This window comes from Propithecus coquereli, unplaced genomic scaffold (assembly GCF_000956105.1).
Source record: "Propithecus coquereli isolate 6110/MARCELLA unplaced genomic scaffold, Pcoq_1.0 Scaffold218, whole genome shotgun sequence".
Classification (NCBI taxonomy): Eukaryota; Metazoa; Chordata; class Mammalia; order Primates; family Indriidae; genus Propithecus; species Propithecus coquereli.
The window spans coordinates 3538436-3560049 of record NW_012146967.1 but is presented as its reverse complement, the minus strand read 5'-3'; the positions used below and the strand labels follow the sequence as shown (position 1 = coordinate 3560049).

General features: G+C 45.1%; 1 protein-coding gene across 1 annotated transcript in view; it reads left to right on the top strand.

Moving 5' to 3' along the window:
• LARGE (like-glycosyltransferase) overlaps positions 1 to 21614 on the top strand; it is a 123258-nt gene that overhangs the window by 18450 nt on the left and 83194 nt on the right. Inside the window, exons 2-3 of the mRNA XM_012644736.1 lie at positions 18280 to 18392; positions 19912 to 20037. Of these exons, the coding sequence (XP_012500190.1) occupies positions 18315 to 18392; positions 19912 to 20037 (204 nt within the window). The 5' untranslated portion in view covers positions 18280 to 18314. The remainder of the gene's footprint in view (positions 1 to 18279; positions 18393 to 19911; positions 20038 to 21614) is intronic.

The following is a 21614-nucleotide window of genomic DNA, read 5'->3' as shown; positions in this document are numbered from 1 at the left end:
GCCAGGTCTGGGCAGTCCCCAGACTTGGGTTAGGATCTTCACTTCAGCCAGGCTCAATGGAGGCAGCAAAAGGAATAGTCCTTGCCTTCCACAAACGCGGGGTGAAGTTGCAGTGGCCAGGCAAATGCACTGAGGAAACACTTACTGCCTAATCTTTTTCAACAGTGGTCCCCAACCTTTTTGGCACCAGGGACTATTTTCATGGAAGGCAGTTTTTCCATGGCCTGGGGAGGGGGGAAGTGGTTTTGGTATGATTCAAACACATTACATTTATTGTACACTTTATTTCTATTATTATTACGTTGTAATATATAATGAAATAATTATACAACTCACTGCAGGTTGAGGACTCCTGTTTTTCAAAGTCTATTTAGTATCCTCTTAATGAATGTTTAACGGTTTACAGCAGGGGCTGGCCACTGCCCATTTTTGTATGTCCCCAGGGAGGGTTTTTATATTTTCAAATAATTAAGAAAAAAACAAAAGACAAGTATATTTTGTGACATGTGAAAATTATATGAAATTAAAATTTCAGTGTCCTTTAATAAAGTTTTATGGGCTCACAACCACATCGTTCATGTTGGGCTGTGTGAAAGTTGTCAGAGTCAAAATGGAGTCACTGTTCAGGTGCAGTGGCTCCCACCTGTAATCCCAGCACTCTGGGAGGCCAAGGTGGGAGGATTGCTTGAGCTCAGGAGTTCCAGACCAGCCTGAGCAAGAGTGAGACCCCGTCTCTACTAAAAATAGAAAACATTGGCTGGTGTCATGGCATATGCCTGTAGTCCCAGCTACTCGGGAGGCTGAGGCAGGAGGATCACCTGAGCCTAGGACTTTGAGGTTGCTGTGAGCTAGGCTGTTGCCATGGCACTCTAGCCAGGGTGACAGAGCAAGATTATGTCTCAAAAAATAAAAAAAAAATGGAGTCACTAATGTTAAGAAAACCCTGACAGAGCTAGGGAAGGCCATGGAGAGAGGGTTCTCACAGTCGTAAGCCTGATAATGGAAAGACTATACAAAACCACAGCCTTGTGCAAAGGCCATTGCAACCTTACACAAAAAATACTTCTGCAAGGACATCTCTGCCCAGGTCCTATTGGACCTCAGACTGGTGTCACCCTTGTTATTGATCTTTGTAGCCAAAGATAATTATTTCAAAACAATTATGTTATCCTCTTCATTTTTTCTTTTAAAAACCTTTGTCTTCCTTTGCCTCCCTGAATATACACGTTTACTATGACATGCGTGTTCCTGTTGCAATGCTCTGTTCCCAAACAAACTTCTTTTAGAGAGCCCCTCTCTGTTGTTGAGGTTGGCAGCTGCTTTCAGGCTGCAGCAGCAGAAGTTCAGTAGTTACAACAGAGACCGTTTGGCTCCCAAAGCCAAAACTACATACTTTCTGGCCCTTCAGTGAAAAAGTTTGCTGACCACAGTTTATAGTGTAGCAGAAACAGCGTGGTCTGGGAGGTCTCACAGACCTGGGTTAGGATCTTGCCTGTGCCAGTTAGTTTTCCACATCTGGTTAAGTAGGAATAACGACACATTCTTAATTGGCCGTTATGAGGATTAAATAAGCTGTTGTAAATAGAACATAAACCCCAATGATCCAGAACTAGTATCAATGCCCAGTAAATATTGGTTACCTTCACCTACCTTAATTATATTAATATACAAATATAATTTCTTATCTAGGCCCTGAATGAAGGACAAAATTGCATGAGGCAAGATATGCATAAAAGATAAGGGAGAAGCAATGTGACACATACATATATATATAGATATATATATGTCCATAAAAGCAGAATCTTCTCACTCTTGTTCTACCCTTTGTCCCGCAGCATGTGGTAGGGGTTCAATAAATATTTGTGAAAATCGCATTCAGTCCTCCTCATAACCCATACAGTCACACGTTTGAGCTGTGGGATCAGGCAGTCAGAATGAGGCCCCAGATTCTGCTGCTCCACATACCAGCACACAACCTTGGGCACCCCACCTGCTCCGTGCCTGTGCCCATTCCTGATGATGCAGGTAATGGGAAAACCTATTGCAGAGGATTGTTGTTAAGACCGAATGGGGTTTAAGGTGTGCCAGACATCTCTGCAACCCCAAAGAGGGAAGGGCAGGAAAAACTGAGTAAATACGTGTGCATTTAAGTTGGAACACTGATGTTTCAACGCACAGGCTTCTTTGAAATCTGTGCTGTTGGTGTGGTAGTAAGCAGGAAATCCTGGCAGAGTCTTGAGAAGGAGAGAAGGGGAGAAAAATTCCAAGATGCCAATCTGGCATCATGGTGGGAGTCATCATTTAAGGAGCAGCTTCATGGGATGGGCCTCTAGGGAAATGGATGTGTGGATTTTGAACAGAATGGGGAGGGAAGACCTGCAGGTGGAAGGGCTGTGGCCAGGCAGGTCCAGGGTGCCTGCTGGGGGGAGAACTGCGGTCATGAGGGTGACGATTAGGAGCCACTCCTCACTTGCTTTATGGAGACCTGATGAGAACCTATCATCGGACTCCCTTATAATGAATCCCCACCTACTTATACCAAGCACTTATTTCTTCAGCGTGGTTCCAAAGTTCTTTGGATTTATTTTCGAGTGACTAGGTAAGGTGAAGGAAATCTATGTGTAAGGGTAATGGCGGTTCATTCCCACCGCAAGTATTAATCTTTCCAAAGATTCCTCACACTGATCTTTAATGGTCTTCATTTCATCTAATGAGTTGACATGACCACAAATGAGTAAACAGGGACCATCCTTCTTCACAGAGGGCAAGGGGACAATTCCTTGCCGTGTGTCAAGGGCCCCGTGTTGTACTGGTATCACCAACTAACTCTCATCGAGCATTTACTCTGTGCCAGGCCCTATGCTAAGTGTTTCTCGTGCTTTCTCTCACTTGATTCTCACTGCATCCTTGGTAAGGAGGATTATACAAGTTATTCGAAATCTGTTAGTTGGCAGCAAAGCCAAGATTAGAACACAGAGCTTTCTGTATTGACTCTGGAAGGCTCCTACCCCTACAGTGCCTTACGTATGCAGTCTGTTGAAACCATCACTCCCCACCTGGGAGGGGGCAAGGAGGGAAGGATTTGCATGTTATAGTGTTGATTAATCCCTAAAGGGATTAACCAGAATTCTGTAACTGATGATTGTAGGACACACCTCTCTGAGGAGGTGACATTTTAGCCGAGACCTGCAGAGTGTCATGAAGCCAGCCGTGCACCTGGCCAGGGAGCAGGGACACTATAGCCCTGATGTGGGGACCAGCTTGGCCTGTTTTGGAACTGACTTGGGGGTGGGAGGAGTAGTTTGAGTTGAGACTGGGGAGGTGGGCGAGGGCTTCCTGGCCGTGATACGATGAGGCGCAGTTTGGATTTTGTTCTGTAACACACTGGTAAAGGCAGCACCTGGCTGGGAATATCAGTGATCTCTTGAACATTAATAATGATGAATATTGTGCAATTAATTTCTATTTGTTATTCCTTATTCGATAGCAGCCTTACAGCATTTCAACGAGCTATTTATTAATGTGCTTTGCCTTTTACTTGATATGCATAACTAAGAGGCATTTCCCCATCCGCCCCTCATCTTGGGCACTCTCACCAAATGTTCATATGATTGTCGACTCTGAGTTACACGCTGCTAATTCTGTGTTCCAGCTGAGACTTAGGTGATTCAGATGAAAAAGAGTCTTGGCACCTTTGTTATCACTGTTTCTCAGAGAAACATCCACTGCATCTCCTGCCCCTCCCCCTGGGCCCCTGTGGCTCCCTCTGACACATCAGGCGGATGGTCCAGAGGACTCTGGGGTGTGGAGCCGGGAAAGAGGGCTGTTCCCGCACCGCCTACTCCTTTACCTTACTCCCCCATTGCCTCCTTTCTGGGGGAGTTATCACCAACAGGTGCACTAAAGTCTTTGTATGATTAAAGTTAAAAATCTTGTATTTGAGAGCAAGATGGATAGAAGTCATTCTGCCCAGAGTGGAATGTTCCCTAAGAGAAACCTGCCTTTGGGGAAACGGACTGTATTGCCCCCATTTCACAGATTGAGAACAGACACAGAGAGGAAGTCACTGTCCCAGTGTCACACACCAGGAAGCGTCCGAGACGAGATTCAGACCCAGGTCTCTCTGATTGCAAGCCTGAGCTCTTTCCAGCACCCTCTGCTTTGGCCCAAAGGTAGCAAGTGGGCTGAGGAGTTAGGCTAGAGGGAACCGGACAGCAAAGTTTCTGACTTGTTTTGCTGTGAGTGGGAGACGTGCAGTCATTTAAAAGAAGGTTGGTTTTTGACTACATGGCCCAGTTGGTCCTGGCTGAAGGCAGGGGCCAGCTAGGGCCCCACCCCAGCCCCATTCATCCAGAACAAACTGCAAACTCGTAAACATTCTCTGAGTTTGTCTGCTGTGCCTGTCTAGTGGGGGCACTGGTGTACAGAGATGACACCAGCAACGTCCTAGAGAACTCAGCATCTGGTGGGGGACATCTGCACATGTTTGACTGCCCAGAGAGGAGGTGAGTGTTGAGACTGAATCACATCAGGAGGAACGAAGAAAGGGTGGCCGGCTCTGCCCTGCTGGGGTTGGGGTCCAGGAAAGCTTCAGAAGGGAAGACCAGGAAGGAGGAGGAGTAGAGAGAACAGAGGGTAAACGAGGGAATGAGGAAGAAAGCGCTAATGCAAGTATCAGAAAAGTAGAAAATTATATTTAGCTGAATTAGATAGAGCTCAGAAGCCTGGGATGTTAAAGAGTTCCATAATTGGCTTTAAAGGGATCCAGTTACAAGAGGAGAAAAAAATAAAGGAAGCATAGATTAGGATGAAGCTTAAAAGCCAACACCAGGAGGCAGCCAACTCCTTTATTCTCTGGTCCCCACCCACCCAGCGGAGTGCATCCCCCTGTGGGCCTCTGGGTGGTCCTGATGACTAAACCACCCTGGGTAGGTGCTCAGTACAGCTGTCACCATGCCTCCCCTTTCCCACAGCTAACGTAAGCAAAATTCCTTTCTAGGGAGAAAGTTCACCCTGCATTAAATAGATCCTTAAAAGGACGGTGCAGTTTGACTCCGCTTCCCCTTACTTTGGAGATATTCAAGACTGGAAAGGTTACTGGAAAGCACATTTATCACTCTTGCTTGAAAGCTCAAACCAGGGTAATTTCGCACATTCTTTTTAAAAGATTGACACCACAGCAAAGCTGGCTTTAGTTCTCCCTTCTTTCTCCCCAGCACTAAATGCACACCCCACTAATCCAATTTCTAGGAAATCCTCGCCCGTGAGCAGGACAGCCTGTGGGTTTGCCCATGTCTAGCTGGTGGAGAGCAGATAGGCTCCTTCATTAGTGCAGGTCCGGAGCCCAAAGGGGCTTTACGGCCGCTAGAGTCTCTTTCCAGTAGGTAGGGGCCTTGGTGTGCCCAGGAACATAACATTAACAGCCCCAGCTAACATTTATGGAACACTGGTTACAACCGTGGTATTGCAAATGGATTAGCATCTTTTATAACTTTCACAACAGCTTAGAAGGCAGGCACTGCTTGCATTCCTCTAGTACAGCAGCCGATGCAGGGCCTTTGCACTTGTGGCTAATTCTGCCGGAGTTCTTCCCCCTTTACCAGGATGGCATGCTACTCATCTCCTGCAGGTCTGCTCTTAGATGTCACCGTCTCAGAGAAGCCTTTGCTGACCACCCACTTAAAACTTCAACATGTCTACCACCCGAGATCTTCCGTCTCCCCTGTCTTCCTTATATTCATCATCATGGCACACACTGTGTGTCTAATGTACTTACTTTGTTTAGGTTGAATGAAAACCATAATATTATCATCATAACTATTTTACAGACTAGGAAAAAGAAGTTTACAGAAATTAGCTAGTGTGTCCCAGGTTATATGGAAAACAAGTAGCAGATCTAGAATTAATCAGTTTGTTGGCTTGGACATTTTTTTTTTACAAATGATGAGCCTGCCTCTCCCTACCAGTCTGGTAGACGCTTCACTGCACAACATGATGTCTCATTTGCCTCCCACAAAGGGCAAGACAGCTCCAATGGCCACGTAATTCTGGCCAGTTGAATGTGAGTATCACGTGCACGTACGACTTCATTTTAACTCAGTGAGCTCTTTAACAACCCCCCTCTCCAAACACAGTCACATTCTGAGGTGCTTCAACATACGAATTTGGGAGGTAGCACAACCCCTAACAAGATACAAACGGAAGAGATAATGGTGCCAGAAGCCGCTGGGAGCCCTGGCCATGGAGATGGCTGCCCCGCAGAAGCTGGAACGGGAGGGGACACAGCCCTTGTTGGAAACGTTGCCCCCACTCAAGAGTGCACGGAGGATGGTGGCTGCTCTTTCCTCCCACCTCCAGTCTGTTGCTGAAGCTTCCAACCAGGAGTCAGCCACCAGGGATCCCAAGCGATTTGCTATGTAGGAATGAGTGTCTCGGGCACAGAGGGGGGCAGAGTATGGACAGCATGACACTTGTGCATACCTGGCGCGGAAGAGGCGCTCTTTCCCTCTCAAACAGGGTAAAAAGCACAGAAGGCGGCTGTGAGCTGTGCATACTTCCCTGAAGGTGTCCCCAGTGTCTGCTCTCTCTCTGAGCCTGTGGGCCAGTGGATAATGAAGGGACGCACAGCTGTGCCCTTCCACGCGGGCTCACTTCAAATTGGAAGTTGTAGGAATCTTCTTGCCCTTTCAGCAGTTCCGTAGCTCCACGCTCCGGCCGGCGCTAGCACACGTGCAACCGGTCAGAACCGCTCAGCCATCCAAGCCGTCTCGCCCTTCTTGGGAGGCAAATGAGACATCATCTTGTGCAGCGAAGCATCTAGCCAGACTGGCAGGGAGAGGCAGGCTCATTATTTGTAAAAAATTAAAATCTCCATGCCTACGGCCTGGTCAGCAGATCTAACTTCTGTTCGAAGAGTTGTAGGCATTTTTCAGTGGCTGGTATATAGTCCTTGGGGTGTCAGAGCCTGTCCTCTTCCCCTCCCCAGGGGGCTGTGCAGTGCTGTCCTGGGCTTTTGCATCTACCCTCAGCTTTTCCAAGCATTGCACTGTGCTCCATTTTATTCAGTGGCAATTTTAAGACCAGTGTCTTGGTATTACTCTATATATTATTCCCTCTACAGCTGTAGAAAATACTTTCTTCTTGAAATAGGCTGGAGAGTCTTTAATAACCACCTTAACTATGGTTGTCTGGGCGCAGCAGGAATGTGTTTGTTCAATACCTGTTATCTCTCGCTCTCTGATGGACTGGCTAGGAAGGACCGTCTTGGCTCAGAGCAGATCCTGTAAGAGACTTGACCTCCTGGTGGATTTTCTGGGTGGGAGGAGAGACAGAAACATAAATCAGCGAGCATACTTTCTGCCTTAGGTTTTTCTTATCACCTACTGTCTAAATGGACAGAATTACTTGCTTTCTGTGATTTAATGGTTAGCTGAAAATCTGTCCAAATCTGGAAAATGACAATAATTACTTTCCAGGGACTGCCGTAACGAAATACCACAAACCATGTGGCGTAAAGCAGAAATTTATTCTCCTGCAGCTCTGAAGGCTGGAAGTCCAAGTTAAGGTGTTGGCCAGACCACGCTCTCTCTGGAGCCCCTGGGGGAGATCCTTCCTCGCCTCTTCCGGCTCTGGTAGCCCAGGCAGTCCTTGGCTTGCACCAGCGTAACCCCGGTGCCTGCCTCTGTTTTCACATGGCCGTCTTCCCTTTGTGTCTGTCTCTGTTTGTATCCTCTTCTTATAAGGACACCAGCCAGTGAGTTGGGGTCCACCCTAATCCAGTATGACCTCATCTTAACTTGATTACAACTGCAGAGGCCCTATTTCCAAATAAGATCACATTTGCAGATATTGAGGACTTGGACATACCTTTTGGGGAGACATAATTCAACCCATAACCACACTTTTCCTCAACTTTTTATTTGCAGAGCACTCTCTGGTTAAAAGGAACTACTTGTGGAATCTTCTCAGGTGTGTGGGGTTGGCCAGGAATTACCCCTCTGGTTTGTCAAATGAGTCTAAAAGCACTAAGGAAAGCTGAGATGAGTTTGGACAGATTGATTAGAGAGAAGCAGAGAGTTGGAGGGGGAAAGAAGTAGGAAACTTCTACTTCTTTCCTTTACAAGAGGAAAGGTAGGATTCTCAGGGACTTGGGTGCTTGTCCTTTCTTTACTTTGTATTAGTTGTTTTGCTTTGAGCCTCAGTTTCCTCGGGGCAATAGGGATGGAGGAGAGGCATGGATTTGATAATCTTCTTTGAGGTTTGTTTGGTTGGTTGGTTTTTTGCTTGATATTTTTTGATTCCTAAGAAGACTAGAAAAGTGGACAGCAGGCGTCACGCACCTGAAAAAGTGGGTGATGCTTTGAGAAGTTTCTGTTGTTGTGTGACCGGACACACAAAGCCAGAAAGTCACTTGTCTCCAGTCAGCTTTGGGACCCACATTCCTTTGCTTTAAAAGTTATCAGAAAAATATATGAATAACTCATATAAACTAGTAAGGAAAAAGACAGACAACCCAATAGAAAAATGAGCAAAAGAGCAGGCACTTCTCAAAAGAGGTTACCCAAAGGGCAATTAACATATACAAAGGCTGTGAGCTTCATTAGTCATTAAAAAATGCACACGGAAATCCATATGGTTATACCACTACACAAAGTTTAGACCTTTACTAGGAGGTCTAAAATGCAAAAAGTCAGACAAAGCCAGTTTTCAATGTGACCACAGAGCAACTGGAACTCCCAAGGACCATTTTGCAGTATTTACTTAACCTGAGCATATGCACACTTAATGACCCGGAAATTCCACTCCTAGATGTGTAGCCAGCAGAAATGCATACATATGACATCAAAAGACATGATCGAGAATGTTTATTATAGCTTTCACAATTGGAAACAACCCAAATGTCTATCAGCAATACAATGGATAAATAGAATAAGATACACTTGTGTTATAGATTATACAGCATTAAGATAAACAAACTACAACCATGTGCACTAATATGGATGGTTCACAAAGTAATATTGAGCCAAGAGACCAGTCCCAAAAAGGGTACATACTGTGTGATTCAATTTATATAAAGTTCAGAAATGGTTAAAACTGCACGGCGGTGCAAGAAGCAGGGATTGTGGGTATATGCTTAACTAAAAGGGGATTCTGGTCTGTTAATGATGTTCTTTTTCTTGGTCTGGATTCTCATTATAAGGGTGAGTTCAGTTTGTGAAAATTCATCAAGCTATACATCTCTGATCTGTGCACTTTTCTGAGTGTATATTATACTTTAATAAAAAGTTTGCTTATAAAAGCAAAAAATAAATAAAATTATCTGCAAGTCTTGGTTAAATAGTGTTTGCTTGCCACCAAAGCCTTCGTGTTCTTAGCGCTATCACAACCTTGGCCAAATGAATTCTGTCCGGGTAGATGAAGAGGAAGTATGAAGTGCTGTTCCACTTCCCATGACATGACATCCAACCACACCCTCCTTTGGGAGCCCACCCTGTCTGCCTAGAACATGCCTCTGTCTTTGAGCACATGGGACACCTCCAAACTCACGAGCAGGGACCACCGTGTTCTTTATCTCTCCATATACCTCGTGCCTGGAACATAGAAGTTGCTCAAAAATATTTATGGAATGAATGAATGAGTGAGTGAATAATCACCATCCATGTATAAGGTTTGAGCACCCTTTGTATTCCAACCCATGCACACTTGCAAAAAAATCAAGAGTTTTAGGAGATGGAAGGGTTTCCATTCTCTCTCTCTCTCTCTCTCTCGCAAAGAGCTTTTATGAAGAAAAAATTTTAAAAAGCAAAAACTAGACTACGGCGACTTTTAATTTATATGATCAAAAGTGAGTTCCAGGTAAAATCAGCAGGGGATTTTAAATTAAGTGGTTTTTAATAAAGTCGCCTTCTGTTGGGTCATGCATAAGAAGACAGCTCTAGTGCTTCAAAGCAGAAGGGAGGAAAGTCGTGATTGTGAGGGTCATTTTCATAAACATTCCCAGACGAGAGTCCGCCTGCGCCCCAGGGCCCTCTGCAGAGCACCCCTCAGCGCCCACGTAGGGTTTCTCTGGTCCAAGCCAGCAAAGCCAGAGAACCAGTAAAGGACTAAGGGACAGATCTTCATTTTCACACAGTGGCCTGTGCAGTGCAGGTGGAGCGGGGAGCTGAGGAAGTGCAGACAGAAGCAGCGCGGACTCAGTGCAGGTAGCGGCAATATCCTACCAGGTTCCTCATGGAGAGGGGCAGTGGTTCTGAAAAGGTGGGATGCTGTGTGAGCCTTGTAAGATTTCCCATGCATGTTGATGTATCAAACATTGTTTCACTTTATTTAACCCATCTTCTACGTTTATTTAACCTTGCTTCCCACAACACCTACTAGATCGCTCCCATGCATCCTACAAGAATGCCACAGTACACTGTGGGAAACACTGAGTTTAGGGATAAAAGGTTTAATCTGAAACCTGCTTTGGTCCGAAGGAGTCATGTAGCCACTTTGGACTCAGTTTTTCCTGCTGTGAATCGAGGAGGCATGTGGTCGAAAGTGCCCAAGCCAATTCTAGCCATATTCTTTAGTTTGGCTATAGAATAAAAGCAAGCCAGGGAGGAAAGGCAGGATGGAGAGAACAGTGGCAGTGTCTCCTCTTAAATAGCAGGTTTCATAACGCAAGCTTAAGCCATCTCCTTTGCTGAAAACATTTTAAGGGGGGTTTGCCTGCAAGAGGTAGTCCTATACATGCTGTGAAGTTAGTTGGGTAGGTTCAGATGCAGAAAGAAGTGAATCTCCCTAACCTGCAGGAGGGCAGGTTGACATAAGTTAGCTGTGGAACAAGGTCCTGCTTTGAATATTTCTTGCCTCCCCTGCCAAACCCCACCCCAGTTACCCATGATCATTGAATCCCAAATCAGGCCCTACCCTAGGTCTGCCGCTTCATTTTCACACTGAACTGTCCTCAGGGAAGCTCTGCCTTGTCTGCCCTTTATAATGCTTGGTATCTTCCAAGGTTTTTACAGAGGCAATCTGGTTATGAACCATGGTCTTCTCGGAGTCCTTCAGCCATTTACTCACTGCTCCTCCAGGAGCTGCTGTTTGGTTTTGGCTTTGGGCCACCAATTCAACTAGGCCTCGCCATGTTTAGTTACGGGCACGTACGCAGACGCACTGCTTGCAGATGGACACACACACACCAGACGGCATGGCCGAAAGATCACGTGGTTGAAAGTCAAAGAGTGAAATGAATTTTGCCACTCGCGTGCCACATGGGAGCCTTAGTTTCTTCACCTGTAAGATGGGGATAATTCCATCTACCTTGCAGGTTTGCCATAAGAATTGGAGGTCATCTAAGTTAAGTACTTTGTCTCTAGTGTACAGCAGTGACTTACTAAATAGTAGGTAGCATAATCATTATCACCATTTTTAGTCTATTCTTTCTTTTGTAGTTGCACTAGCAAAAAGCAATATCTGGCTTAAAAACAAAACAACAACCACAACAAAAAAAAACATTATTCTCACTCTCGTCTCTGCATAGACATCCGCTTTTCTTTCCCTGCCATCTTGGCTACCAAGCCATTGCTGCGTGTTCAGTTTGGGAAAAAGAAACATTGCCCTCTGATCCGCAGATGAAACGCCCTGCCACTAGAGCAGATGTTCATGAGAGAATCCTTTGATTTTTAATTTATTCATTCATTTACTTATTTAGTGCTGGTCTCTCCTGCTCCCAGCACAACAGCTATAGGTAAAGCCCTGCGGGTCACCTGCAACCCAGCCAGCTCCACTGACAGTCCCCGTCAAGTTTAAGACACCCGCCTCTGTGCAGAAACCTCCAGGGCAAAGGGCTCGCTCTGCACTCCCAGACCCCAACAGCAAGGCTGGAAACGGGCGGATCGGGCAGCAGTGAATGCCAGGCGAAGGCCAAAGTCAAGCCCTTTTGGCATCACCTTCCTCCTGACAGCAGAAAAGCAATGTCAAAATCTGACTTGGGGCGTGCATTCCAAAGCCAAATCTGTGTCGTTTCAGCTTGAAAGGGTCCAGTTTCAGATGGAGCCATTTTCATTGTCTTAACCAGTATTCACTTAAAAAGCCTATTTCCACTTTGCATGCATACACATAATTTGTATTCATTCTAGTGGGAATTATGCAGGTTCAGTGAGTGATAATTAGGCACCTTAATGAGGAAATGTATAGTTTCTGCAACTGTTATTTATTAAGTTTTTATGTACCACTTCATAGGCTGAAAGCCCTTTACAATCATTAATTGGAATATCTCCCCAGCACCATAGAAGTGAGGTCAATAAATAGAGTTCTGTTTCCCTTGGAAATGTTGTTTTTCAACTCTTTTATGACCTGGGTGAAAACTCCTAAGCCTCAGAAGAAACAGGCAGATTCTCTTATATGCGTGTATTAATGTGATTTTATTTAACATCCTAAACAGACTCCTTAGCTACTTAAGAACATGATTTATGCACATAATTTTTCCATATGGTGGATTTTCTTTCCTTTATTATTACTTTTTTCTTTCCGGGGCTGTATCTCTTAGCTGCCACTTGGAATAACCCCAAGGGTTCTCCTAAACATGCTGGTTGTGACACCATAAGCTGACTATTGTCAGAAGACTGAGAAGGCTGTGGGCCTGTAAATATTTCAAAATATTGAAAATATTTCGAGTATCCAATACATTCAACACACACAAGGGGATTTTGAAGATTACTTGAATGATCAGTGAATTCGGGATAGTAAAGGATTTACTAGGTATGAACATTATCGACTAATACTTCTCACTTCAGCATTAAATAATTCCTGCTATACTAGATACCTTTAAAGGCATACTTTTTGTTCATCAGAATCATTTTGGTGTTCTTGTGAGATTGTCAGTATATTATTATACAAATAAGGAACTGAGGCTCTGAGTCCAGTGACTTTTTCAGGAGTCATAGTGGTAGTAAGGAAGGATATCAGGACTCAAATCCAGGATTGTGTTTTCCAAGTCCACTACAGTCTTGTTTTTCTTGGGCTTTTTTTACATACAGCTTTCCCTTCTGGGGTAGCTACAGAAAATACCTGTGTTCTCCGAATTCATTCTGCTCTGTCATTCTGAGAATGTGAGGATATTTGTTGTATGGATAACCTGTGGTTAATTATAGCTGTATGAGCAAAGACAAATGTTTTCACCCATGCTAGACAACTTTATGCAGCCTCCTTTTAATTTTCTTTTTCTGTGGAAAGGGGTAAGAGGGGAATGAGTCATTACCTGCAGGTTCTGCTGTTCAGATGTGGTGGAAAGTGTTTCCTACCTGCTAGACATGCAGCAGCCCTGTCCTTTGAAACTCCTGTCCTGAAGGGAGAAGCCTGTCTGGCTGGGCCTAAGCTTTTCCCTAATTCTGCCCCCCCAGACCACAGCCGGTTTCCCTGTCCCTGGGGTCTTCCCCGTCTCCTGTTTATCACAGTGCTTTGCATTTTCTCAGTTACCCATCTGCCCTCCCTAGCAGGCCTTCCTGCCTAAGAACAAGGACCATGTTCTACACACTGCTAAATCCGTAGTTAACCTGATGACTAGAACCATAACAGGTTCTCCAAAAAAATTTTCTAAAATGAACTGTAGAAAAAACAACTTTTAAATGCAGGACCTATGGTTAAAGGCAGGCAGGGTCCCCACTGGGCTGGTTGGCGTGTCAGCGGTAGCTGACATGTGGCCCAGCCGTGGGGCCTGGGAGCTGTGATTCCCATGCACTCGTGTGGACGTATGTTGGCCAAACACACGTTCAGCGTTTATGTTCAGCAGGAAGCACAGTCTTTTGAAATGTCAAGATGTGAAGAAAAGCCATCCATAGGCGCTGCTGTCACGGGAAGCACAGGGTCTTCATTGGTTCTCATGTTCTAAGATAAAGACCCTTCCCCGGACAGGCAGTGGGAAGCACTTGCCCGCACCGTGACCTTGGGAGAACCACCCCCTTCCCACATCGCTACAAAATCAATGATCACGTCCGACCTGCCTCCTTTCTAAAAATGTAGTGAGATGAGAGGAGACCCAGGATGCTGTAAGTGAAATTCGTAAGCTTTGTGACATGTTTGCTCATGAATTTTTCTGTTTGTTTTCTGATTCTTGGTTGAGTCGGGGAACAGAGAGTGGTATATTCAGTAAATTTCCGGGATTCTAAAGAGAAAAGCAGCCTGAGTATTGGCACATTGAGTTTACAGAGGCAGAGGGCGCGATGGCTTCGTGGCAGAGTGCCAGCATGCCGGCTTGCTGGAAGGAACGGTACCATTCAAGGGGAGAAATTAAATTGCAGCGAGACTCAGGTGGGTCTGGCCACAAGCAAGGGTTATAGCATGTTCTGTAGACTTCCCTGAGATGCCAGAGGCCTTTGATCTGGTGAAATGGCATAATGATGCCACATTGGAGGTTGGCTTTTCTAAAAGAGATTCAGCCATGGTCACTCTCTTACTCAAAATCCTTCTCTGGCTCCCACTTGTCCTCAGTAGGACTTCCCAACCAGTGTGCCACATATGGGTGACATGTGCCAAAATCGTCATCCCCTCAGCCACAGGGGCACTTGGATTGGGCCTGGAGCAGCTGGAGCCCCTGGATCAGCCCTTCCAGCCACAAGCAGCTTATTCTGTTAACCCTGATGGGTTATCCATGAGGAAAATGACATGAAAATGGTTGGAAAGCACTTGTTTTGCATAGATTCAAGGCTATTCCTATTCATTGCCTGTTCTCCTGTTCAGGCCCACGTCCTGGCATTTGCCAAAGCATTCTGTTGGAACCAGCTGGCCATCACCCACGCTAGTTCTTGCATAGCCCAGTCTTGCCACGCTGTCTCCTACCTTCATGCCCCTGTCCATGTGCTTTCCTCAGGCGCTTCTTGTTCCCCCTGTCTGCCTGGCCAAATCCTAGCCCAGGCCAGCTCTGGCCTCCCTCGGGAGCTCGCCTCATAGGCAGTGCACACTCTCAGTGTCTGCCATCCTCACGTTGAATTGTGATGGTGTGTGCCTTGTAGATGTGCTCATCATTGTGTTTCCATAAAAGGGCCTGGCAAAGATTGAACATTACACCACCAGTAAATATATGCTGAATTAATATTTTGAAGAAAGCCCATGCAGTTGGGGAAAGTGGGGAAGAAAAACAAGTCCAAGACTTATTTCTATTAGTTCACACATAGTTGGTGCTCAATAAATAACTGTTGAATGAATGAATAAAAGAAGAGATGTAAAAGCCATTTCAAATGTAGAATCCCTGAGACTTAGTAATGGCCTGACTATAAGGAAGGAAGATAGAGTAGGTGAATGCAAAAATAAATCATATATATTTATAAAATGAATGAAGTGATTACAGTGAACAAACTAGATGCTGAAATACTAACATGGTTGAATCTTAAAGACATACCAGTGGGTAAAAAGGCAAGTTGGCATAGGAAATATGTAACACAGAACACAGTAAAAATACCATAGATTTATTATTAAATACATAGAGAATAAAAATGTAAAAACATGCATAGAAATGAAACACAAGCACCACAAGATACTGGCTGCCTTGGAGGAAGAAATGAGGTAGAATGAGATGGAGGAACTTTTGATTTATCTGTAGTGTTTTATATTTTTTTTTTAACAGCAAATGTAGCAGTCTGTTAGCATCTATTATATCTAGGTGGTAGGCATTATATTGGTTTTTGTAATTTTCTGTTGGTTTCAAATAGTTCATAATTTTTAAAAATAAATTGAAATTACACAGAAGAAAAGGTTGGCTAGCTGGGAGAATGGTCTTGCATTTCTGCATTGAGTCTGTGATTTTAGACATCCCCACTTTTCAAGGAGCCGGACAAATGATGCTGAACCACATCTGCCACTTGGGACTCGCCAAGTCTTAACGCCACTTAAAAGCAACGGTTCTCAGCTCAGTCTCCAGAGCCTGATAGATCTACCACGGACCTCTCTAGAGTCTTCAGAATGTGCCTTACTATCTTTGATCATTTATTTACAGCTTCCAACCCCCCCTCCATTTTTACTCTGTTGGAGCATCTAGCCAACCTAATTAGAACTAGTTTGTGCAATAAGATTTAATGAAATTCTTTCACATGTTTGACTGGAATCTATTTTCTTGAATCAGTCACCAGTGACTTACACCACTGTACTCTCTGAGTTTGTAATTTTGCAAATGTTTCTTTCCCTTCTCCCCCAAAGAAGCAATCAAATGATATGTTTGTAGTGAACTTTACTGTGCCTAAAAATGTCTCTGTATTTGGGAAACAATTTTAGTGGGGTGCTGGAGCAAGCACACACTGGCTCGAGGGGACCAGCTGTGTGTCCCTTTCTCCCCAACTTACTGTTCAATGTCATTGCATTGCCAGCTCGAAATTAGCCATGATGAGAATACTTACACCATGGCAATTGGCAGATACTGCGTTTTTGTTTCTCCCCAGGAGAGCTGGTAGTTAAACATTACCAGCCTACCACAAGAGGGGATGAGAAACCGAGAGTCAAAAAAGAAGTCTCGGCCTGAGTCCCATGGTTCCAGAGCAACATTGCTGGGTCCATGTGGTTTGCTGGAAGAAGCCCTGGCTTTGGAGTCAGGCAGAGCTGAGTTTGAATCTGGTGTAGCTACTTTTGAACTGTGAATTGGACAAGTGTCTGACTTAGCCCTTCGGTTCTCCCACCGATAAAATACAGATGACAAAATCTATCTTGTAGAGATCTTGGGATCATTAAAGGAAACAATATATGCAAAAAAAAACCTAACAAAGCACAAAGGAGATGTGCAACAGATGTAGTTTGCCCTTGAGACTTACAAGTTCAGATCTCTGTGCATTATCCCATTCTTCCCATAAGCATTTATGTACTTTATTTTTTTATTTCAACTCTACCTGAGCAAACACCCTTCACTAAATGGTGAATATACTTTTTCTTCAAATAGGTTCCACTGGAATAAGGAAAACGTCTTAGAGTTGACATTTATGTGTAATTTGGGGAAATCTATTTCTTTCCTACAATTTTAGAAATGCATGTACTAGGTATCAACTGAGATCATTTTTCTACTGCCCGGAGTTTTCTCCACTGGCCATTCTGCTGAGCTAGGCATCCTGAAGAGGATTGATTTGGGGCCCATGGGTGCTACAATTCCATCCACCAAATTAACTGCAGTGGCCTGCAGGGAAATTCCCTTGACTTTCTGTGTTCTGTGCTCTGTGGGGTTTTTTTTTTTTTTTTCTTGCACAATCTAACTGACCTGGTGGTAGATAGCTGCTTCTAAGCCATTCAACTAAGTCAAAATGTAATTTTCTTTTTAGATTTTAATTAATTAATTTTTTGCCTGGGTAATGCCTCTAGTTGTTTTAACATTTTTAAAGATACAAAAGAATGTACATAATGAGAATTTCCCTCCCTAAACAATCCCCCATTCACCTAGGTCCCTCGACACAAAAACTAACAACAACAAAAAAAGGCAGCAGGGAGTAGGAACCAACCTCTTACTGTTGGTTTCTTATAGGCTTTTGAAGCTCATCTTAAAGATCCAATGTCAGCATTGCCTCCACCGTAGTTGAAATAAGTGCCGATTGTGGGTGGGCCAAAGGAGACCCTGTTGACATCAGGAACACTGAGACAGACCCACGTGGCTTGTCAGTAATTGTCTAGCAAACTGGCAAAGTGGTGCCCAGAGTAAAGTCACAGAGGAGCTAATTTTTATCTGTAAAGGTAAACGAAATATATATTGTACAAATCCATCTGTCAGCTCACTCTAGGTAGGTTGTCATATCTCATAGGAGAGACCCTAATGTTTATAAGAAATGTACTATGTATCAGGGGCAGAGCTACGATCTTTATTTCATTTTTGTGATAAACAGAACATAAATTTACCATTTGAACCATATTTGTGTGTACACTAGTGGCATCAAGTCCACTCACATTGTTGTGCAAACATCACCACCGTCCCATCTGCGGAAAGCACTGGGCTCTCTTTGCTCATCTCAGTCCTTACAATAGCCCTTTGAGGTCTGTGTTACTGTTCTCCATACGACGAGGATGTCCAGAGAAATGGTCTAAAGTCTCATACCAAGTACCTGGCAGAGCCTAGGCTTGAACCCAGGTATTTTCATCTCCTAAACACGTGCCCCGTATGGTGAAGCCTCGCTGGGAGAACTTCCAGAGGAAAGACTTCTCTGCAGCAACGCTTAGGACTCTTCTCTGCATAAAATGTCATCCCCAAGAGGCTGTGGCCGTGTCGTGGACAGGTGTGCCTGGCTTTCTGTCTTACTGTTGGTTTTTGCTCCTGTATCCTATGCTGCTGCCCAGGGGTGATCCTGCTGCTTCTGGACAAGCTGCGGAAGATGAAGTGGGAGCAGATGTGGAGGCTGACCGCGGAGAGGGAGCTCATGGGCATGCTCTCTACGTCCTTAGCCGACCAGGTGAGTGGCCACCGGAGAAGGTGCAGGTGTTTCTGAGCACTCTGGTGCTGTTTCCCAAAGGAACTTAAAGGGAGATGAGTCTGAATTATTTTTCTAGGTATTGTGTGACTGTACACTTGGGTAGAGCTGTCTTTTAATCCAAGCCTTTTGCTTACTTAGATCCTGTAGTAGTGGCCCTGTACTCAAGGGAAAGGCATTTAAATAGAAAGGAAAAACCACCTGGCTCTGGAAACCACCTTGTTTTCCAGGCAGTCTGAAAAAGTCCTTGAACTCCATCCACCAAACTATTAACAAGTATTGATTTTAAAAAGCCCCATTTCTCACTTTAACTAGGGAAGGCAGGGGGCTCAAATCCTTGACCACGGATCTCCCAGGATCACTCATTTGGATTTTGATATCCCTGTGGTATTGGTAGCCGTCTCGAGACACTGAGATGACTTCTGGGTTTTCTGCAATTCATCCTTTTCATCCGAAGAGCAAGCTCAGTCTGCACATTTTTATTCAGTGTTCAAGGGACTGGTTTGTTGAATTCCTGCAAAGTTTTCTAATACAAAGGAAACAAGAAATGCTGTAAGGTTACTTTACTGTTTTTTTAAAGCATTATTATTCTGTATTTCCCAAGCAGCCAGAAACTGATTTCCTTTTTCAACCATGAGGTATAGTATAATGAATGAGTTTAAAAAAAAAAAAACAAAAAAAGCCAGGTAGCTATTTGAAACCAGAGGGGAAAACTGTCCACCATCCTCATCTTTTAAGTCAGGCTACAATGACTCGAGCACGTCCCCAAAGGCTAGCAATTGTATGTCCACGTCCAGTGGGGATAGTTTATTCAGCCATCTCCTGCCGAGAAAGCCCATAATTCACCCCCCGGCACCACCTGTCAGCAGCTAGTTAATAAGTATGGCCTGGTACGAGAGCTTGGAGAAGAGCCCTAAAGAGGTAAAACCTCCCTAGACAAGTCAGAGTTGGGTTTTGAAATGGAGAAGGCGCACTGTGGGCACCATGGCCTGCGGGAATCCAGGGAGCATCCTTCACTGAGCCCAGCAAAAGCCCCGGGAAGTGCTACTGAAAGGGAGGATCTATAATTTGTCTCGGCCCCTGAATTAGCGGGGCTACTTGTTATCACGCAGTTTCCTCTCCAGGAGCTCAGGATGGATGACGTGGGGTTCCCGCATAGGATGGGAAGAGGGGAAGAAAAGAGACCTCGTTTATTACGTGCCGGCTGGGGTAGGGAACTCGCACCCTGTGCGCCCCACATGAGCTGGCTGGATAGTGCTTTAGGAGACCAGCAGGACCCTTGAGCTTCAAGTGAGCCTCGGGCATTTGCCCTTCCCTAGCCAAACATTGCTGGGTTCCCAGAGGTAACCAGCAGGAGAGATGCCCTCCAGTGCGAGCCAGCCCGTATTCAAAGCCGGGGGGCTCGAGAAGCCCTTTCATGGGGATGGGGTGCGCTGGTAGCTGGAACTGTGAGCTGAACCCACCTGATTGTCTTGGCCGTGTCTTTGGCTTTTGTCCCCAGGATATTTTCAATGCCGTCATCAAACAAAACCCCTTCCTTGTGTACCAGCTCCCCTGCTTTTGGAACGTGCAGCTGTCGGACCACACCCGCTCGGAGCAGTGCTACAGAGACGTGTCTGATCTAAAGGTAGGTTCGCGACAAGCTGCGTTGGGCCGTGGGGCACATCCGCAGAGGTGGAGTGAGGTGCCCACACTTGGCAGAGAGAAGCTGAGTTGGGGGGAGCCCACGGGGCACCATGGCTAGAGCTTTGTATGCAGCGTGGCAAGAGAGATACGGGCACAGGAGAGCCTGTATCTTCTTTGTCTGGTTTTTCCTTCTTTTTTCCCACCCTTATCTCAGCTTTCTGGAAAGCCTAAAGCCCTCTGGCATAAGAACCGCCTTGTCTGGTTAGTCTGCTGCTGGTTGATGTGAGCTCTCCAAAGCCATTTATTTAATTCAAGCAAAAACATTTCTCGAGGGCCTACTCTGTGCTGGGTGCTATAGAAGTGGAAGTTAGTGAATAACTAATTACCTGCTTCCAAGTCATTCATGGCTTAGAAGAGAGAAATGTGTAAGGAAATAGGTTTAAAAAAAAAAAATAATAGGTGCTATGATAGGTGTGGGGGGAGGGGAACGTAAACAGTTGTGTGGGGGGAGGGGAACGTAAACATAACTGTCTCGTTCTCCCTGGCAGAGAAGGGATGGTGATGGAAAAGCCCTCGCCATTGTTGTCTGGGTACCAAACACGGTGGTAGGATCTGGCCGTAGAAAGATGAAGATGACAAGGTGTATCACTTACCTGCTGCCATAGATAATGCTGCATAACAAACTATTCTAATAGTGGCCTAAATCAATGACCATTTATTTAGTTCATACATCTACAGGTTGACTGGAGGGTTCTCTGATTTTTACTACCTTAACCAAGTCTCCGTGGTCAGCTTCAGATGGGATGGCCGGTGGCGGGGACAACTCAGCTGTCCTCCAGTGTTTCTCTGTCTCATCAGCAGACCAGTCTGGGGTGTTCTCAGGGAGAGGCACAGGTGGCAGAGGAAGCCCTAGCACACAGAGGAACTGGAGTCATTGTTGCTAATGTCCCATTGGCCAAAGTCATCATATGGCCGAATCCAAAATTAAGGAGTGTGCCGGAATTCCCCAGCTGCCATGGGGAGAGTGAAGAATTGAGCACAGCTCTCAAGCAAAAGAACAAAGATTTGAACACAGGCCTGTCTGACACCAAGTGCGTTTGCCTCTCAGGTTGTTTCAAAGAGTGAACAGATATGTATAGCCACAAGAGAGTTTCTTTCACGTAAAGTTTATATTCAGGCCGGGCGTGGTGGCTCAAACCTGTAATCTTAGCACTGTGGGAGGCCGAGGTGGGAGGATCGCTTGAGGTCAGGAGTTTGAGACCAGCCTGAGCAAGAGCAAGACTCCCTCTCTACTAAAAATAGAAAAAAATAGCCGGGTGTGGTGGTGTGCGTCTGTAGTTCCAGCTACTCGGGAGACTGAGGCAGGAGGATCACTTGAGCCCAGGAGTTTGAGGTTGCTGTGAGCTAGACTGACGCCACGGCACTCTATCCTGGGTCACAGAGTGAGACTATGTCTCAAAAATAAAATAAAAGAAAGTTTATATTCATTGCCCATGGCACACTTCAGTACCAATAATTGCAAGTTTTAAATAAGAAAAAGGATCCCAAACTCTGCTTTCCTAATAAGTTAGTCTTTTC